The sequence below is a fragment of the Paramisgurnus dabryanus genome, chromosome 21 (genome assembly GCF_030506205.2).
Source record: "Paramisgurnus dabryanus chromosome 21, PD_genome_1.1, whole genome shotgun sequence".
NCBI classification, from domain to species: Eukaryota; Metazoa; Chordata; class Actinopteri; order Cypriniformes; family Cobitidae; genus Paramisgurnus; species Paramisgurnus dabryanus.
Window position 1 is genome coordinate 17,656,424 of NC_133357.1, and position 19,119 is coordinate 17,675,542.

The 19,119-nt window shown below is 38.3% G+C and overlaps 2 protein-coding genes across 5 annotated transcripts in view; both read left to right on the forward strand.

Moving 5' to 3' along the window:
* LOC135775642 (dynein axonemal heavy chain 12-like) overlaps nucleotides 1–12,189 on the forward strand; it is a 36,176-nt gene extending 23,987 nt beyond the window's left edge. Inside the window, exons 57-74 of the mRNA XM_065286027.1 lie at nucleotides 102–294; nucleotides 1,374–1,566; nucleotides 1,653–1,825; nucleotides 1,919–2,059; nucleotides 2,185–2,343; nucleotides 2,443–2,587; nucleotides 3,446–3,596; nucleotides 6,785–7,038; nucleotides 7,141–7,281; nucleotides 7,358–7,495; nucleotides 7,968–8,201; nucleotides 8,278–8,466; nucleotides 9,040–9,143; nucleotides 10,914–11,118; nucleotides 11,334–11,471; nucleotides 11,545–11,636; nucleotides 11,727–11,794; nucleotides 11,897–12,189. Coding sequence (XP_065142099.1) covers nucleotides 102–294; nucleotides 1,374–1,566; nucleotides 1,653–1,825; nucleotides 1,919–2,059; nucleotides 2,185–2,343; nucleotides 2,443–2,587; nucleotides 3,446–3,596; nucleotides 6,785–7,038; nucleotides 7,141–7,281; nucleotides 7,358–7,495; nucleotides 7,968–8,201; nucleotides 8,278–8,466; nucleotides 9,040–9,143; nucleotides 10,914–11,118; nucleotides 11,334–11,471; nucleotides 11,545–11,636; nucleotides 11,727–11,794; nucleotides 11,897–12,090 — 2,912 coding nt within the window. The 3' untranslated portion in view covers nucleotides 12,091–12,189. The remainder of the gene's footprint in view (nucleotides 1–101; nucleotides 295–1,373; nucleotides 1,567–1,652; nucleotides 1,826–1,918; nucleotides 2,060–2,184; nucleotides 2,344–2,442; nucleotides 2,588–3,445; nucleotides 3,597–6,784; nucleotides 7,039–7,140; nucleotides 7,282–7,357; nucleotides 7,496–7,967; nucleotides 8,202–8,277; nucleotides 8,467–9,039; nucleotides 9,144–10,913; nucleotides 11,119–11,333; nucleotides 11,472–11,544; nucleotides 11,637–11,726; nucleotides 11,795–11,896) is intronic.
* Nucleotides 12,190–12,625: 436 nt separating this feature from the next.
* On the forward strand, nucleotides 12,626–19,056 carry asb14b (ankyrin repeat and SOCS box containing 14b). 4 transcript variants are annotated; one of them, XM_065286022.1, is made up of 10 exons: nucleotides 12,626–12,773; nucleotides 14,043–14,225; nucleotides 14,327–14,379; nucleotides 14,563–14,694; nucleotides 14,773–14,931; nucleotides 16,853–17,098; nucleotides 17,431–17,608; nucleotides 17,685–18,228; nucleotides 18,357–18,510; nucleotides 18,660–19,056. In XM_065286022.1, the coding sequence occupies exons 2-10, from the start codon at nucleotides 14,116–14,118 to the stop codon at nucleotides 18,836–18,838; spliced, it is 1,755 nt and encodes a 584-aa protein (XP_065142094.1). In that variant the 5' UTR covers nucleotides 12,626–12,773; nucleotides 14,043–14,115; the 3' UTR covers nucleotides 18,839–19,056. The 4 variants fall into 4 exon arrangements, with proteins under 4 accessions (XP_065142094.1, XP_065142096.1, XP_065142097.1 ...); XM_065286024.1 differs by having other exon boundaries at nucleotides 12,628–12,773; nucleotides 14,097–14,225; XM_065286025.2 differs by having other exon boundaries at nucleotides 12,636–12,773; nucleotides 14,100–14,225.
* The last annotated feature ends 63 nt before the right edge of the window (nucleotides 19,057–19,119 follow it).

The window sequence follows — 19,119 nt, forward strand, 5'->3', positions numbered from 1 at the left end:
CTGGGACTAGGATAAGCCCTGTACAGAAACAGCCCCTAAATGTAAATGATTAGTAAAAGTAAATCAAGATGTTGAAAATCAGACTGTTTTCCTCTTTGTAGGTGGTGTGGACTGTATCAGATTGGGCGAAAGCGTGATCGAGTACTCGTCTGACTTCCGCTTTTACATCACCACTAAACTAAGGAATCCTCATTATTTGCCTGAGTTGGCCACCAAAGTTTGTCTGCTTAACTTCATGATCACTCCAGAGGGTCTTGAAGACCAGCTGCTTGGCATTGTGGTCGCAAAAGAAAGGTAAAAATATGCACCCCTACAAACTGTGCATATCTGACTTCATGTGGTACTATGCAGATTAATCAGCGTATGACATGAAACTATCGCGAGTTTAGTGTTATCGAATCACTCTTGCGATAGTTTCACAATATTCCAATTTTTCAATTTCATTGCGACTTAAAGGCATTCTAAGTGAATCGGTGTGTTGGTTTTTGAAATGTGTTTTCAAACAAACTGAGTGTAGTTAACTCCTCCCCCTCCCTTCCGTGCTTTCATGAACGCGCCCAAACCCAACCCCCAAATCCTTCTTGGCGTTTATTGGCTGGAAAACTTTGTTTTGCTTCGTGGTGCAGGTTTGGCCACTGTGTGTATATTGAAGTTTGTAGAGCCTGGGCTGTCTACAGAGATCGCGTTTTTTTACAGTTTGATCAGCAGACAGGCATCAAGCAGATAGTGAGGAGATGTTTGCTGTATGTAACAAAAAATGTTTTATGGTCTAAAACGCGTCAATTCGCTTAGAGCGCCTTTAAATAAAAAAAATTGACAAATAAAAAATTATTCACATGCCTTGACTGATTAACTTTTTGTAACTATAATAAGAGTTGATCTATATTTGTATTATACAGTAAATAGGCCTACTATGCAGTATTATTTTACAGAGTTTATTTAGCTTTTTTATTTACCTAAAATTATAGAAAATTAGAGACCAACCTGAAAAACATGACCATTAAAAAAATAAATAGCAAAATGTTAAAATGTTTGGACTTATTTTTTCACAGAACTAAATGTTTTTGTTATTACACAGAGATTAAAGTATCGAAAAAAGGTACCGTTGGGTAGCGGCCTGGAAATAAAATGTAAATCGTACCCAAACCTATCAGGCTGTGGCCGTTGTTTTTGTTTAGCAACCACTAGTGGTGAAAATGACATATTATGCCTTTAATAAGGCAGGGGTGTCCAAACTCCATCCTGGAGGGCCGGTGTCCTAAAATTGTAATGCAAATTATTTGTGCATAATTATATCAGCATTCCACAACTTTTTGTAAAATATTCTTGTAAAAAAGATTTATTTTTGCTCTGTTTTTCTTGATTTTCTTCAGACCTGAATTAGAAGAGAAGAGGAACGCCCTGATCCTTCAGTCTGCAGCCAATAAGAAACAGCTTAAGGAAATTGAAGACCAAATCCTGGAGACTCTGCAGTCCTCAGAGGGCAACATCCTAGAGGATGAGAGTGCTATCCAGATCCTTGATGCAGCCAAAATCATGTCTAATGAGATCACTAAGAAACAGCAGGTCTAGTGCTTTGAAGAGCTAGTTTAGATGACAATATTTTTTTTTAAAAATTAGTTTGACCTCTGTGCCCTTCTGTGAACTTTCAGATTGCAGAGAAGACTGAGATTAAAATAGCTGAATCGAGGGAAGGTTACAGAGACATTGCAAAGCACTCCTCCATCCTCTTCTTCAGTATTGCAGATCTGGCCAACATTGACCCTATGTATCAATACTCCCTTAACTGGTTTGTCAACCTCTATGTCAACTCTATACAAGACAGGTAAGGAATAAGTAACGCACATGTGTTTAAAAACCCTGCGTCTACTGTTTTACCACATATTTACATTTACGTACATGTGTATGTGTACTCCAGTAACAAATCTAAGATTCTAGAGAAGAGGCTCAGATACCTGATTGGTCACTTCACCTACAATCTCTACTGCAATGTGTGCCGTTCACTCTTCGAGAAGGACAAACTCCTCTTTTCTTTTCTTCTTTGCTGTAACCTGCTGCTGTAAGTTTTAACATGTATAGTTTTATGAATGTTTCAAGAAAAGTGTCCTGTTTCTCGTCAGTTGTCTCAGTAGTAATAGCTGTTATATGTTCTGTGTATGATAACATGGTCTCCAATTTAATTAGAGCTAGGAAGGAGATAGAGTACTCCGACTTGATGTTTCTGCTCACGGGAGGTGTGGGACTACAAAACAACGTCCCTAATCCTGACCCAAGCTGGCTTCCAGACAAAAGCTGGGATGAGATCTGCCGGGCCAATGATCTCCCTGGACTACAGGGCCTTAAGTATGAAGTCTCTCCCTAGCACCTGAATCTTTAAATGGCAAATCCTGTGTAATTTTTAATATACAATAATAACTTTCCTTTTCCCTTGGCTAAATATAGGGAGAGTTTCATTAAGAGTCCTGAGAGTTTCCTGCCTATTTATAATAGCAAGGAGCCATACAACACTGCTCTGCCAAAGCCCTGGTGTAATAAACTGAATGACCTTCAGAGAATGATCATTTACAGATGCCTTAGACCTGATAAAGTGAGTAGCATCCACTGATCTATATAAATGAGCTCGAGCGGCCATCTTGGTATACCCAACCGGCAGAGGGCGTCATTGACTTCCATTTAAAATCATGATCAAAATTTACCCCCTTTACAGCGTATCAGTTACACAAGGTTAATTTTTAGGATATGTGTACGTAAATTATTTGTTAATTCTGGTGTTATTTGCAATTTTTATGTTTTAATCAGGCAGGATAATGGATTTATAAAAAAACGTTAAGGTGAGTGTGTCTGCTGCATTTGTTAATGACACAGGTATAAATAAAGTTTTTTTGACATTCAGCTACACGGTGACGGTCAGCACTAAATAAGTTTAGGTAACTTGTAAGTTTAGATAACATAATTACAAAACTAGCAAATTATTGCATGCACATACGGTACAAAGCATGATTATTTATTTAGATTTCAGAATGAGCACGTTTATTGTCATTAATACTAAATATGCTGCAGTCTGTCTGCTGATCTGATACTGTAATAAAGATGAATTTATAATAACTGATTAAAACGCAAAATGTACAACTTTCAGTAAATAACTATTTACATGCTTAGGACGTTTGTGTTGTAATAATGTACAGGGTAACTTCACATATAAAAACGAAGACGAATAAAGTGATGTTTTATCATTAAAATCTGATAACGTCCATTGATTTAATAAAACGTTTGGGTATACCAACATGGCTGCGCGGTGGCTTCACAAGTGTGACGTCATACGCAATCCAGTCATTTATATAGATCAGTGGTAGCATCATGTTTAAAATGTCATTTGCTTATCATAATCCATCAAATGATCAATTATTGTTATTTTGTCAATTTCTAATATTTTTATTCTTTATAGATTGAGCCTGCAATCAGCAAATTTGTAACCGATCAACTGGGAAAGAAATTTGTGGAACCTCCTCCATTTGATCTGAGTAAGAGCTATGTTGACTCTAACTCAACTATTCCACTGGTTTTTATACTGTCTCCTGGAGCAGACCCTATGGCTAGTAAGTGCTTTTTTCACGTTATTAACGCACCTCTAATGCCAGAAATGTATGCTCGTAAAATGCAATGTATTGTTTATGAGTCAAAAATAGTGTTTTTTTACTTGTCTTGTCTTGTCTTGGTGCCGATCACATTAAAGCCTTCTTCACCTCTTTCTGTATGCAAAGTTTTGTTCGACCCACATGGAAAATACTTAAAGGATTACTCCACTTTCATAAAAAAAATTCTGATATTTACTCACCCCCATGTCATCCAAAATGTTTATGTATTTCTTCATTCAGTTGAAAATATATTTTTTTTTATTAACACTTTACAGTTTCAATTCAGCTTAAAATTGCAGTTTCAGTGCAGCTTGAATGAGCTTTCAATGATCTTTACAGCGGCATTAGGTTCTCATCTAGCGAATCCATTGTCATTTCAGCCAAAAAAAGTACTTTTAAATAAAAATGTATTGTCTCGCACTAGCCGTGTGACGCCCTAGGGCGATTGTCCCCCCTCCCTACTCCCCCAGAAGCACGCACTCACACACACGTTACTTTTGTTGATCCGAGCCCGGGTGCTTTTCCGTCATTGGGATGCAATTATTTCGGACAAAGCAGGAAGTAAAGTGCTCTCTTAACAACGGAACCCATTGTAATGTTAAGTCTGTGTTTTTATTTGGAGTCTTTTGGTGCACAATGACACACAGCCCTCTCACATGCCATCATATTGCTTAGTTGATCTGTCACGTGTGCAGCTTGGACATTCACATAACCCTGCTGCGCGCATCAAAGGTTTTAAAGAAGGGAGATGAAGGTGGGTGGTCGTGTAATTGACGTCTCTCCTTTTGAATCGCGCTCAAACTATAGCCGCGCCTGAGCCCAAGTGAACCCTGTTCCAGCCCACCTCAGCAAGCCGGCCAGGGCGTGATTAACCAAACACCTCCTGGGCGCGGTACAGAGCAATCACACTAGTCAAACAAACCAAGCTTTGGGGGTCAAACACGCCCGAGCTCGGTTTGGTTTGGATAGTGTGAACGCGCCCTAATGTGTAACCTTTTGACGTGATTACATAATATGTAAGGTCGCACTGGCACATCATATGCAAGAGAAGTTGTGGTTTAAAATAAAAAAAAATTTGGGCGAAAATTATGATTGTTTCGCTAGATAAGACCCTTAAGTAGCCTGGTCCAACCAGACTCTCGTACATTCATTTCATTTGTACAGAGAGTCTGGCCAGGCTCTATTGCAAAGCGTTACTTCCGTTAAGGAGGGTCCATTGTTGAAGTTTAAAACTATTGAATCTGCCCAGAGTCACTCAGGATCTGCCAACGCCAATCGCTAACGTGTGGTCGTGACGTATATCATGCACCGAAACCGGACGGAAACAACAAGTCAGAATAATCAGACAAACAAAACTTAGCAAACCTGATTCTTGCTCCGGCTTTAACTTCTGTATATTCGGCAGTTTTGCAACAACTCACGTCTTTCTCTGCTGCCATTACTGAACTACAACTCAAACTGACGCACGACCTCAACGTCATCGTTCTTAGCCACCCCCATCTGTTCGCTGATTGGTCCTGCAGATTTTTGCAGGAGAAAACGAAACTCTATAGAGCCATCCCAGACGTACTGCTGAAGCGAAATGAAAATTAAGCGGAAGCACATAGGAGGGCGGAGCCAGGCTAACCCTTAAGGGGGTCACACACAGGACGCGTAGCTCAGCGCCGCCGAGTCGCGTTTAGGACAACCCGGAGGTATCCTACACCGGAAGTGCATATTAAAGGGGACATAGAATGAAAAACCATTTTTACCTTGTCTTTGTTGAATAATGGTAGTCTACCCGCATTCATGAACATACAAAAAGTGTTAGACATGCTTAACATCTCAGTCTCATAGAAATTCCTCTTTTAGAAATGTCCGCCAGAAAACGGCCCAATCTGAAAAACTGATGCTTATGACATCAGAGGCATCTCCCTGCCCCTCCACTTTAAAATAATTGGCTACGTTTTTTGAGTGGCAGCAAAGTCAGCCAATCAGTAATGAGATTGCAAGTTAAGCCAGTACGGGGAGCCAAATAGGTGCAAAACCACTTGTTTAAAATCCCCCACCCTAATAGAGCTATCTGAGAGAGGTTTTTAGGAAGCTTCTAAGGCATTACAGACCCAAACAAAAAATTTTTTGTCTATATGTCACATCATAGAACAAGGATAAATACCCCGTTCAATCATTCTATGTCACCTTTAAATAGCACAAGCTTAGTCAGATAGCCTTTACTTCAAAATGCAACAAAATGGGACAAATATGATGTTATTTAATGTTAAACTTTTTGAGTGGCGCTTTTTGGTGTGACAGGGATTTGAGCAATGTCCTGAGTCACACCGCTAGTCGGCGCCTGTGTACAGACACTCATAGAAAACAATGTGTTCTGTTTTTTTTAGGACTCTGCGGCCCTGAGCTGCTCGTCCGGTGTGCGACCCCCTTTACACCTTGGTTGAATTTGTTTTGAGCCTTTTGAAGCTTTATTTAAACTGTAAACTGTTGAGGTCCACTAAAGTCCATACATGGACAAAAATCCTGAAATGTTTTTCTCAAAAACGTAATTTCTTCTCAACTGAAGACATAAACATCTTGGATGACATGGGGGTAGAGTAAATTATTGGGATATTTTTCATGAAAGTGTATTCCTTTAAAGGGCACATATTATGCCCATTTTTACAATATGTAATATAAGTCTAAGGTGTGTCTAGAATGTGTTTGTGAAGTTTCAGCTCAGAATACCCCACAGATCATTTGTTATAGCATGTCAAAAATGCCTTTAAATGCAAATGAGCTACAGCTCCTCAATCCCTTACCAACAGACAGTGAGTGCCTTTGGTTAAAAATAGATCTGATTCATGTGAATACAGTTTAAGACAATAATATCTTTAGCCACATTAGTTCTACAATATGCTAACAAAAACATTTAGAAATTAGTCAGTCAGTGGCTGTGGGCTGGGCTTTATCAGTGTGACATCACATTAACAAGAGAGCACATGTCTAATGAGACTGCTTTGGTTTAATGGGATTAAAAAATAAGAATGTTTTTTTCCGTTAAAAATTTCTTCATTGTAGGGTGGTTGTGTTCACACACTGCAAACAAACATTTATATTCAACACCTTGTAAAAGTTTATATGTGCCTTTTAAGTAAAACACCTTGTTTTCTTTTCAGGTTTGCTGAAATTTGCCAATGATAGGAACATGGGAGGCTCCCAGTTTAAATCAATCTCTCTGGGACAGGGTCAGGGTCCCATAGCCGTAAAGATGATCCGCTCAGCAATGAAGGAGGGCACCTGGGTGTGCTTGCAGAACTGTCACTTGGCCGTGTCCTGGATGTCCACTCTGGAGAAGATCTGTGAAGACCTCAGCCCAGAATCATGCCATCCAGAATTTCGTCTTTGGCTCACCAGCTACCCTTCACCCATGGTAATCATGAAGAGCCTCATTTTACAACCAATAATAGATAAAAGCCTGTCTGTGATCATAACTGATATCCTTGAATTGATGGTGACCCCTTTGCTCTGTCAGTTTCCAGTGACCATCCTGCAGAATGGAGTGAAGATGACCAATGAGCCTCCTACTGGCTTGAGGTTAAACCTGTTGCAATCCTATCTGTCTGACCCAGTCTCTGATGCTGAGTTCTTCAGTGCGTGTCCCAACAAAGAGCTTGTGAGTGGACTCAATCTGTTTGGTTTTTTTATGTTACGGATATAACAGTAAATAACCATTAACTTTTGTCGTTAAGGTCTGGGAGAAGCTGCTGTATGGGGTTTGCTTTTTCCATGCTCTTGTCCAGGAAAGGAAAAAGTTTGGCCCACTGGGATGGAACATTCCTTATGGATTTAACGAGTCAGATTTGCGCATTAGCATCAGACAACTGCAGGTAATGGACTGTGTATGGATTCAATTCACCATATAGCATTTAGGAAGCTCTGGATCAGACAAATAATCAATTTCGAACAGTTTCAAGCTTGAGTTTGTGCTTTGAACTTTTGTAAATGTATTATAGAGAAATCTTGACTCATTAATGACTTTGCACCTACATTTTTTCCTAAATTTGAATAACTCAAACCACATGGAAAGTATTTGCCTATAAAATACGGAATGTGTGTGAACAAATTTATGTGCATACTACATGTGTATGTAATTTTGTCATTACATTTTAAGTGAAAGGCATATTTTACACTTTCAAAGCGACTTTCCAAAGCTATGCATTTTATCAGTTTTTGTATACTCTGGGCATCGAACCCTGACCATAGCCTTTTCAAAGCGGAAATTGCACATAAGTAAAAACACTTGGACAATTATTAGTAAATGCGAGCCTATTAATCCTGTTTGATCTTTTTGTGCCCCAGCTCTTTGTGAACGAATATGAGGAGGTTCCTTTTGAGGCCATCACGTATCTGACTGGAGAGTGTAACTATGGAGGGCGTGTAACAGATGACTGGGATCGTCGCCTGCTCATGACAATCCTTGCTGACTTTTACAATAAAGATATAATCGACAACCCACGCTACTCCTTTTCCCCCAGCGGCAATTATTACGCTCCTCCAAAATCAATCTATGAGGACTATGTGGAATTTATCAAGGTAGGACTTTACTGTCAAGAAATTTATAGTTTTAAGTTAACACAAGTAAATGCAATGAATTGTGTATGCTCCACAGAACCTGCCGTCTAACCAGCATCCCGAAGTGTTTGGTATGCATGAGAATGTGGACATCTCCAAAGATCTTCAACAGACTAAAATACTGTTCGATTCGCTGATCCTGACTCAGGGCGGTGGATCAAAAGGAGGAGGCAGCTCTGGAGGAGATAGTACTTTACTGGATATAGCTAATGACATACTTTCTAAAGTAACAAGCTCATTATTAATTACATTTTAAAGGGACATTCCACTTTGTTTAAGGCGTAATAATCAAGGACTTTGCTGCCGTACCATAGTCCCCTTGGTAACTTTCAATAGCAGATGATTATTTTCGGGCACTGCGTATTATCATTGCGTCTCCTGCAGCCATGGTACGGCAGCAAAGAATGAAAGTATAGTTCCTAGCAATACCGGCCTAGAAAATCACAACTTTTAATTTTCCGTCAGTCTTAGTACACGATGTAATACAGAAGAGTCAAGTTTTAAATAAGAAAAATATTAAAACTCTTTGCTTATTTTTGAGCACGATGCTAATGGTCTAATCAGATTCAATGGATTATGCTAAGCTATGCTAAAAGTGCTACCGCCAGACCAGAGATTGGCTGAATGGATTCCAAAACAGTACAAATCAAATGTTTAACTCTAGAAGAGCTGAAAAATGCATAATATTTTCAAAAAAAGTGGAGTGTCCCGTTAAATGATTCATTGATTGTATTATAAGATATAAGATTTGCAAGTGCCAGTGATTTATTAAAATTCTGCTGTGGGTCATGTGCTGTAGCTTCCAGGTAACTTTGACATCGAGTCTGCTCTCATTAAGTTCCCTGTACGTTATGAAGAGAGCATGAACACGGTACTTGTGCAGGAGATGCAGCGGTACAACAAGTGAGTTCCTTAAATTCAGTTCAGATTTTGAGAATCTTTATATTGGGGTCCGGAAGTCTGAGATCTGGTATTTAAAAACCAAATCTTCATCTAAAATAACAAAGAATAACTCAAAAAAATTTCTGCACTACTTTTAGGTGAACTACCAGTGAACTAGAAAAGATATTAAATGACATTTAAATTTAAGTATAGTAAATATTTCTGCTATACTTTTGAAAACTTAAAATTGGATCCTTACTAGCAGGTTTTGGAGTTCAATGTAGATACAATCCACATTTGTGACCCTGGACCACACCAAACCAGTCATTTGTACTGTAGCACGTACTGTAGGTATATTTGAAGAGTTTGGTTCCAAAACACAATAAATCCATTTTGACTAATTTTGGTAAAAATGTGTTTTCTGTACCAAGAAAGTGACAAGAAGAAAACCACTATTTTCTGTTACAAACTTTCACATAGCATCTTTAGGTTAAAATAAAACAAAAAATCTAATCCATCATTTGATTTTAAAAAAAAAATTTCTGCAAAAGTTTTTTTTTTTTTAAATGCTGTAAATCTATTTAATCAATATATAAATGTGCATTAATCTTTGCCATGTTATATTCATTTAGTTGACTAGTGGTATACACTGATTAAAAACGTAAAAATTTATGGCATTAATCAAAACACTTACTTTGTCATATTAAGAAAACTATCATTGCTGCGGTCATCTTTGGGACGTCGTCGCTGAACTTTTTTGACAGCGATCAGCTGTAAAATGTTTTGGGCCTGCTCGATTTTCGTTGACTTCAAGTAAAATAATGGAAAGTTTTTCATAAGATCCCCTGGGGTCAATGTGTTGGCATGACAGAAGCTTAATGCTGTCATTTGAGAACAAGCAACAACCGGCATTTTTCCGTCGCCTGAGTGCCCGAGTGGCTTACGTTTCTTCCCCTCCACAAAAAACCACCACAGGTTTATTAATGCCATGACAAGTATTATTTTGTTTTTGTTTGTTGATCACGAAGTTAAAGTAGATGAGGAAAACTAGGATTCTGTGTGTATTCAACACGCTGTGGTGCATTGTGATTTGTTGAGCGGATTTATTGCATTCTGCAGAGAAGGAGGACCGGCGTTTATTGCGTTTTGGGGAAAAAGGGAGAAAAGATGAGCCAAAAAATACATTTTGTGGGTCAAAATTATAGATTTTTATGCCAAAAATCATTAGGATATTAAGTAAAGATCATGTTTCATGAAGATATTTTGTAAATGTCCTACTGTAAATATATCGAAAATATATTAATCATTAATATATATTATGTAAATATGTGTTGCTTAGTACCTCTTTTGGACAACTTTAAAGCTGATTTAGTTTTTTGCACCCTCAGATTCCAGATCTCTGCTAAATATTGTATTATCCTAACAGGCCATACGTCAATGGAAACTTTATGTAATTTATCTTTCAGTTGATCTCAATAAAAAAGTACCCTTATGACTGGTTTTGTGGTCCAGGGTCAAGGGCTGAAGTTTTTATTAAAAATATTCTGACCCTATCTGTGAAATCCAGTCTAAAGTCTCATAATCTAGAAAATTATGAGCATCAATGTTTGATTTCACTTAACTTTCAATCTTTGACATGGTCTAAATCTAAAGACATCAAGGTAATATTTTGACAGAATTTTGAAAACAGTAAATCACAAAGAGATGACTTTAGCTGGGTTTTCACAGACTGGATCACATATAGTTTTTATATTATATTTTACACTTTTTTTCTGTGTCCTGTCCCCTCAGTTTGAGCAGCACTATACGTGTGAGTCTGCAGAATCTAATAAAGGCCATTAAGGGTCTGGTAGTGATGGATACAGAGCTGGAGGCTGTGGCTGGCAGTCTGCTGGTGGGAAAAGTACCGGAGAAATGGGCCAAATGCTCCTATCCCAGTCTCAAGCCACTGGGCAGCTATGTCACTGACTTCCTAGCCAGACTTAAATTTCTGCAGGTCAGTGACCTTGCCTGTGTTTGGCTTCAAATAATATCAATAATGAATATATTCTCAAATTAAATTGTTTTCATACCATTTGTTAGATTTTTATTGAAGTTTGTATTGTGCTTCTACATAGTAGGACACAGTAGACCTGTATACATCTTGCATTGATTAAAAGATGTACAGTAAAGAGGTTTTATGTCTACCTGCTTTTTCTTATCCTGTTACAGGACTGGTACGACACACAGAAGCCAGATGTGTTCTGGTTGTCTGGATTTTTCTTTACTCAGGCTTTCATAACAGGTGCCTTGCAGAACTATGCCAGGAAATACAGAATCCCCATTGACCTGCTTGGCTTTAATTATGAGGTATCCTTGTGCATCAAGACTTTTACTTATATAAGAAGAAAAGGAGAGTTGATTGAGCTTTTTATTGTTTTAGGTTTTGCCGTTTGACACTGCAGACTCACCTCCTGAAAATGGAGTTTACATTCATGGCCTCTTCCTGGACGGAGCTCGTTGGGACAAAAAAAGGCAAGTGTAGAATTCACTGGAAATAATATGGAATAGCTTTTGACATTTTTTGAGCCATTGATTTTTCATTAAACCCATTCTTCCTTACAGTGGAGTTTTGGCTGAACAGTATCCCAAAATTCTATTTGATGCAGTTCCCATCATCTGGATCAAACCAAGTGAGAGAATAAATCTGCATCATTTGAAGCGTACTTATTTATCTCTGTCACTTCATACTTTTGTTGTTCACCGCTCAGTAATTTTTCCAAATCTGTTTTTAGTTGACAAGAGGGAGGTGGAACAGCCCCACAACATCTATGTGTGTCCTCTCTACAAGACCAGTGAACGAAAGGGGACACTGTCCACCACTGGCCATTCAACAAATTTTGTCATCAGCATGACACTCCCTACCAGCAAGCCGCCTCAGCACTGGATCAAAAGGGGCGTGGCTTTACTCTGTCAACTGGATGATTGACAAAGCACTTCATTTACTACATTATTCTCACATGTGGCTTTATAACATTCAATCTTTAAACCACTATCATAAATAAATAATATCTCTGCAATTTTAAAATTCTTTATACAGACTTTTTGAACATGTTTTTCTGAACACTCCCACCATCCGCAAACTCGTGTGATTGGTTGAGCAGTTACTTTTATGTAGTGCTATTCAATGCTTTGAAAGTGTCAAAGTGTTTACAAATTTCAAGTCATACTAATGGCTTCCTAATTGCTGTCTCGGCATATAAAGCAGTACTACAAAACATTTTAACAATGAAAACATGACATCCTTGGATAATCCTTTTATTTAATCAATGCACTGCTTCCTGTTTTTCTAAAGTAAGTCATTTGTGACTTTCAATAGATCAAATAAGCAGAGTAAAGTACAAAAATGTTGCATTTGCATACAGCATGTTCTTTTCTAAGACAACAACATGGTAAGATCATTAATTTCCATGTCAGCTGTCCGGTTGGGTAGTATTGCAGGACGGAGTGTCATGCAGTGGGTCAATGCTAGGAGTTGGTTGGTTGCCCCATTCCTCATGAGTGCATATTTTTAACTGTGCATGGATATAAATAGTCTTGTGAGTGTAAAGCGATCAAAAACACGGTACGGATACAACTGCCACAAACAACAGCATTTCCTGTTGCCTCAAGGTAAATACTGTAGAGGGTTTTATTTATTTAAGCATAGCCTGCTATATGTAAATGGATTTCTATTCCTGGAACTGTGCATGAGATGCAGTGTTGCATGTGTTTAAGATATCAGAGCTAACCGTTTGAGTTCATTTTATAACCGGCTATGTTGATGAACCAGTCTTTCAATGCTTTGTTTAGGCTTTAGTTTTCCTACATGAGCATTCTCTTTTAAAACCGGTGCCATAGAAACTATAACAGATATTTTCAGCTTTAACAACACACGGTTAATGTAAACAGTTAAATCCATGTACAAAGAGTCTATTATTTTGAACCTTTTTAATAATCTTAGGAGTCAGTTTTTCACCATAAACTCAAAATAAAGGTGCTTAAAAGGTTCTTGCCAGAAGAACCATTTTTGGTTCCTCAAAAAGTACCTTTTGTACCTAAAAGGTGCATATGTGTACCAAAATGGTACATATTATTTTATAATGTACTGTCCCAGTGACATCTTTTGTACCTTTTATCTCAGAGTGTATGAAATATAAATAAGGGTTATATTTTGAGTAAAAAAATAAGATATTAAAAGTAGGGCTGGGCCAAAAAAATCGATTTTTCGATTAATTGTTTTTTAAAACGTGGTCGATTAAAAATCGATTCTCAAAGAGCAGAATCGATTTTTTTTTTCATATTTATTTCCGCAAACATTGAACGGAGGAATGGAAGCATTTTAGATTTTGCAAGCAAGACGTGTTGTGGCTTTTAATTTCTTTTTATTAATTACCCACTTGTAAACTGCTGTTCACTGTTCTTTTTTATTAATATAGTATGTGTATTAAATCTATATTCATTGAGTTGAATCGAGAATCGAGTATAAAAACCTACCTGAGAACCGGAATCGAAATTTAATCGAGAATCGGAATCAAATCGATTTGATAGCTTGTGAATCGAAATCGAATCGATTTGGAACATCTGAATCGATACCCAGCCCTAATTAAAAGCGTGGTACGTGATTTTTGAAAAACACTTTGGAAAAGGGAGTCGGGCCGACTACCAAAACACACTTGTAGCCAATCAGCAGTAAGGGGCGTGTCTACTAACCGACATCGTTGCCTGTGTTGCGTATGTGTGGGGCGGGTCTATCAAAAGAAGGTCCAGATTCTATTGGAGTAGGGCCTGTTTGTTTAGGTGTTTTCAAATGTTAACATTGGCTTTCAGAGATCATGCAACCCTGCCTTTAATAAGCTAAAGTCCAAACTTTCCACTTTTTTCCACAAATCCCCAAAATAGTATTTTATTTAAGAACCCAAGAATCAGATAAAAAGCACATTTTTACCTTCTGAGGAGAGTTTATTAGAGGAGCATGGAGGAAGTGTATGATGCTGAGGATGACTGGGATGAAGATGAGGCCACTCAGTACATGATTGAACAAAGTTTACTGGAGCACAGCAAACATGCTGATTCAACTGGCAGGTACAGTTGCACCTCATCCCATTTGATGCATGGACTGACCCATATGCCTTTCCCTGTGGTTAACTACATGATCACGCACTTTGTTCTGACGTCCATTATAGTGATCCATTAGACTGCATAGACCATGAGGAAGTATTCACGGCTATACAGGCTGGTAAGAACATTGCTATACAGAACTGGTGCCTTAAAATAGCCTTTAGTTCATTCAACTTAAAAATATTTGTTGACTCAAAAACATTTGTGGCAACCATGTAGCTTACTTTATTAAGTTTAACCATATTTTTTATACAGTGTAGTAATAAGTATAAATACTCTTCATTTCCATTTGTGATGTCAGGTAATGAGGATGCTCTGAAGATCATGGTTCAGCGTAAGGAGGCTCTGTCTAATGCAGACGGCAGGGGCTGGATCCCTTTGCATGAAGCCGCCATACAACAAAAGAGGAGCATTTTGGAGATCATATATGGAGGTATAGGAATTATCTTTATTTTGCGTTTACCTCACTAAATTAAAAATATCTTTAATTAATGAATTATTTCATGTTCAGCATCTCCTCAGGGGTCGTCCCAATGGCGTACTTTGAAAGGAGAGACTCCGTTGTTTCTTGCCGTTGTGCACGGCCAAAGAGACAATGCCACATTCCTGCTTCAAAACGGCTCTGACCCGAACTGCAAAAATGAGGATGAGGACTCTGCATTGATTGCAGGTGTGAAGCAAAGGACTATTTTCACAGTTATTCATGTATTTACCCTCTTGTCATTCTAAACCTGCATGACTTATCTTTAAAACACAAGAGTAGACATTTTGAAGAACATTGATATGCAAACAACATGGGTATTGACTTTCATTTGTATGGGCACAAAACCACTGAGACATTTCTAAAAATATATTCTTTTGTGTACCATAGTAAAAAAGAAAGTCTTTATTCAATGATGCACCTTTATTAAAGGGATAGTTCCCCCAAAAATGAAAATCCTGTCATTATTTACTCGCTCTCATGTTGATACAAACCTGTAAGTTTCTTTGTTCTGATGAACATGAAGGAAGACATTTTGAGAAATGTTTGTAACCAAACCATTCGTGGACCCCATTGACTTCCATAGTAGTAAAAAAAGAATACTATGGAAGTCAATGGGGTCCACGAACGGTTTGGTTATAAACATTTCTCAAAATGTCTTCCTTCGTGTTCATCAGAACAAAGAAATTTATACAGGTTTGTATCAACATGAGGGTGAGTAAACAATGACAGGATTTTCATTTTTGGGTGAACTATTCCTTTAAAGGGACACTTCACTTTTTTTGAAAATAGGCTCATTTTCCAGCTCCCCTAGAGTTAAACATTTGATTTTTACCGTTTCGGAATCCTTTCAGCTGATCTTCGGGTCTGGCTGTACCACTTTTAGCATAGCTTAGCATAATCCATTGAATCTAGGGTGGCCATTCGTGCCAGTTCCGCTGGACACCTCCAGAACATGTTTTCGGGTTCGTTCTCCGGAAGTCGCTTTGGTCGACCGCATACGTAATCAAGGTATAATATTTCGGGTTTAATTTCAGAAAAGCAACAGTTACATTTCAAGGTAAGAATGAAACTACAATGATTGTATGTCTTAAAAGAAATACATCTTAATTTTCTAATGTATTTTAACTGAAATGTGAGAACCTCGATGACATATGCGGTCGAGCAACGCGACTTCCGGAGAACGAACCCGAAAACATGTTCGGGACGTGTCCGGCGGAACTGGCACGAATGGCCACCCTAATTGAATCTGATTAGACCATTAGCATCGTGCTCAAAAATAATAAAGAGTTTCGATATTCTTCCTATATAAAACTTGACTCTTCGGTAGTTACATTGTGTACCCAAACTGACTGAAAATTAAAAGCTGTGATTTTCTAGCCGATATGGACTTTGCTGCCGTAACATGACTGCGGCAGGCACAATGATATTACACAGTGCCCGAAAATATTTTCCTGCTATTGAAAGTAACCAAGGGGATGTAAATACAGAAGAGTCCAGTTTTAAATAGGAAAAATATTGAAACTCTTTGGTTATTTTTGAGCGCAATGCTAATGGTCTAATCAGATTCAATGGATTGTGCTAAGCTATGCTAAAAGTGGTACCGCCAGACCCGGAGATCGGCTGAATAGATTCAGAAAAGGTAAACATAACATTTTTACTCTAGGGGAGCTGGAAAATGAGCATATTTTAAAAAAAAAAGTGGAATGGATAGTTCACCCAAAAATTTAAATGTTGTCTTCATTTACTCACCCCTATGTTGTAACAAACCTGAATAAATTTCTTTGTTCTGTTGAACACAAAGGAAGATATTTGTAATCAAACAGGCAACCGAAGCACCATTGACTTCCATAGTAGGAATACTGTTTGGTAACAAACATTGCTCACTGTGTTCAGCAGAACAAAGAAATCAACACAGGTTTGTAACAACATGAGGGTGAGCAAATGATGACAGAATTTTCTTTTTTTTTTTGTGAACTATCCCTTTAATTAAGTGCGATCCTTTAGTATTTAGTATATACCTAAGTAAGACGGTAGACTGCATTTGGCAAAGAATCCTGCTAAAACAAATTATTCTTTCATCATTAATTTATTTATTTTTTGCAAACAGCTGTAAAGAATGACCAATATGACCTGGCTCTTCTTCTGTTACGCTACAATGCCAAAGTGGACCAAAAGGGAAGCATCCAAAGAACTGCTCTGCATGAAGCATCTGTGCTTGGCTTAGATAACTTCGCATACCTGCTTCTACAGTCAGGTGCCGATCCAAACGCCATTGACGCGTGTGAACATACACCTTTAGGACTTGCTGCACAAGCTGGACATTTAAACGTTGTGGAGGTTCTGCTTCAGAAAGGTGATTTTTACATATGTTTGTGGATAGAAATTCTGTATGTCTTAATGATCAGGTGTGTTTTACAATATAATAAAATGTGTCCCAGTCTAAAACCCAGCTTTTTTGCGATTTACTGTTTTTTTTTACATAAAATCATCCCAAATAATATAAAAAACAATTTGGAAAAATATAACCTTGATATCTTTTATATTGGCAGAGTAAAGCCCATGTCAAAGATTGAAATCAATAAGTAAAATAAATTAAACTTTGAAGCTCTGTCGTCATAATTAGATTATGAGACTGGACACTACTATTTATCATGGAGCTTTAATGATTTTTTAATCAATTTCCAGGTGGCAGTGTTTGGTCCAAGCCCAACTCTCCAACTTCAGCATCAGTTTTGTTCGACGCAGCCGCTTCTGGAAACCCTGATATCATTTCACTGCTGCTGGAATACGGAGCCGATCCCAACATGCCAACCAACACTGGCCATCTCCCCATCCACCGTGTGGCCTACCGTGGGCATCTGCTGTGAGTAATGTACCCCTATTGAATTCAATACAGTGTTTGATATTGATACACCCCTGATTCTATGTCTTGTAAATAGAGCCCTGGAGCAACTCATCCCGGTGACTAGAAAGGATGCAATTAAGGAAAGTGGCATGAGCCCCTTACACTCCGCTGCTGCTGGAGGTCACCCGCAGTGTCTGGAGCTGCTCCTGAGTTCAGGGTTCGATCCTAACTTCATGCTGCACCCGAGAGTGCGCAGGAACTACGATGATGAACGCAGGTCTACGCTATTTTTTGCCGTATCGAATAACGACGTCCAATCTGCCCGGGTGCTCCTGGAGGCCGGGGCCATGGTAAATCAGGACCCCATAAGCTGCCTGCAGGTGGCCATGCGGCTGGGCAACTATGAGCTCATAAACACCCTGCTACGTTACGGTGCCAACGTAAATTACTACTCCCGGGTCAACACCACCCACTTCCCTTCCGCCCTGCAGTATGCACTGAAGGATGAGGTGATGCTGCGAATGCTGCTTAATAACGGCTATGACGTGCGACGGTGCTTCGACTGTCCATATGGACAGGCCTCGCATGTGCCTGCAGACTATGAAGGCTGGAGTGCCTCTGTCATAAAGGATGTAGTGGTAAGTACATACTAGTAGTCCTTTTTACTTGATATAATAGAAGTAATGATGGATCAGTAGGAGATGATCTGATGTTGTGTCTTTTGGCAAACTTACATACACATAATGAATTATGATTTATGATATAGTTTTGTGAGGTGATCACAGTGTACTGGCTCAAGCACATCTCAGCTCAGGTAGTGCGAATAATGCTGGATTATGTTGATCATGTGACGCTCTGCTCCAAACTGAAGAGCGTTCTGGTTGACCAACAACAGTGGGCGGAAATATGTAAAATACAAGGTTAGTCGTTTGTTACATCATATTCAAACACTGACTTCTTTAGTGAGATCAACTATATCTCACATTTGTATTGTTTATAATTTTTTGTATACAATTAGTTAAATTTATTGAAGTATAACACACATCTGAGTGTTCTCTGTTCTTTTTAGAAAATGCACGAAGCCTAAAGCACCTCTGCAGACTGAAGATCCGTGAATGTTTGGGTCGCTTGCGTCTGAGGGCTCCTGTTTTTATCAGTTTCCTTCCTTTACCTTCCAGTCTCAAAGACTATATTCGCTATAAAGAGTATGATATTTACAGTAGAGGAAGTATTTCAGGAGAAGAGTAAAATCAGATGGATACATCTATGCATTAGAAGCTGCTGATAACTTCATGGATATTTATTATTTGATATAATTTGTTTTTTGCATTTGGTATTTGAAAAAAGGCCAAACAACATTTTAAAGTATGGGTTTTGTTATGTACAGATACAGTGTGTTGAAAAAGATATGGGATCAAAAATCTCATTAAACCTAAAGAATAAATAAAAATATGATGTGACATAAGGAGATTTGTATATCTTGTTCACTTATAAATAAGTATACAGAATATAGGGTAAACATGGAAGTG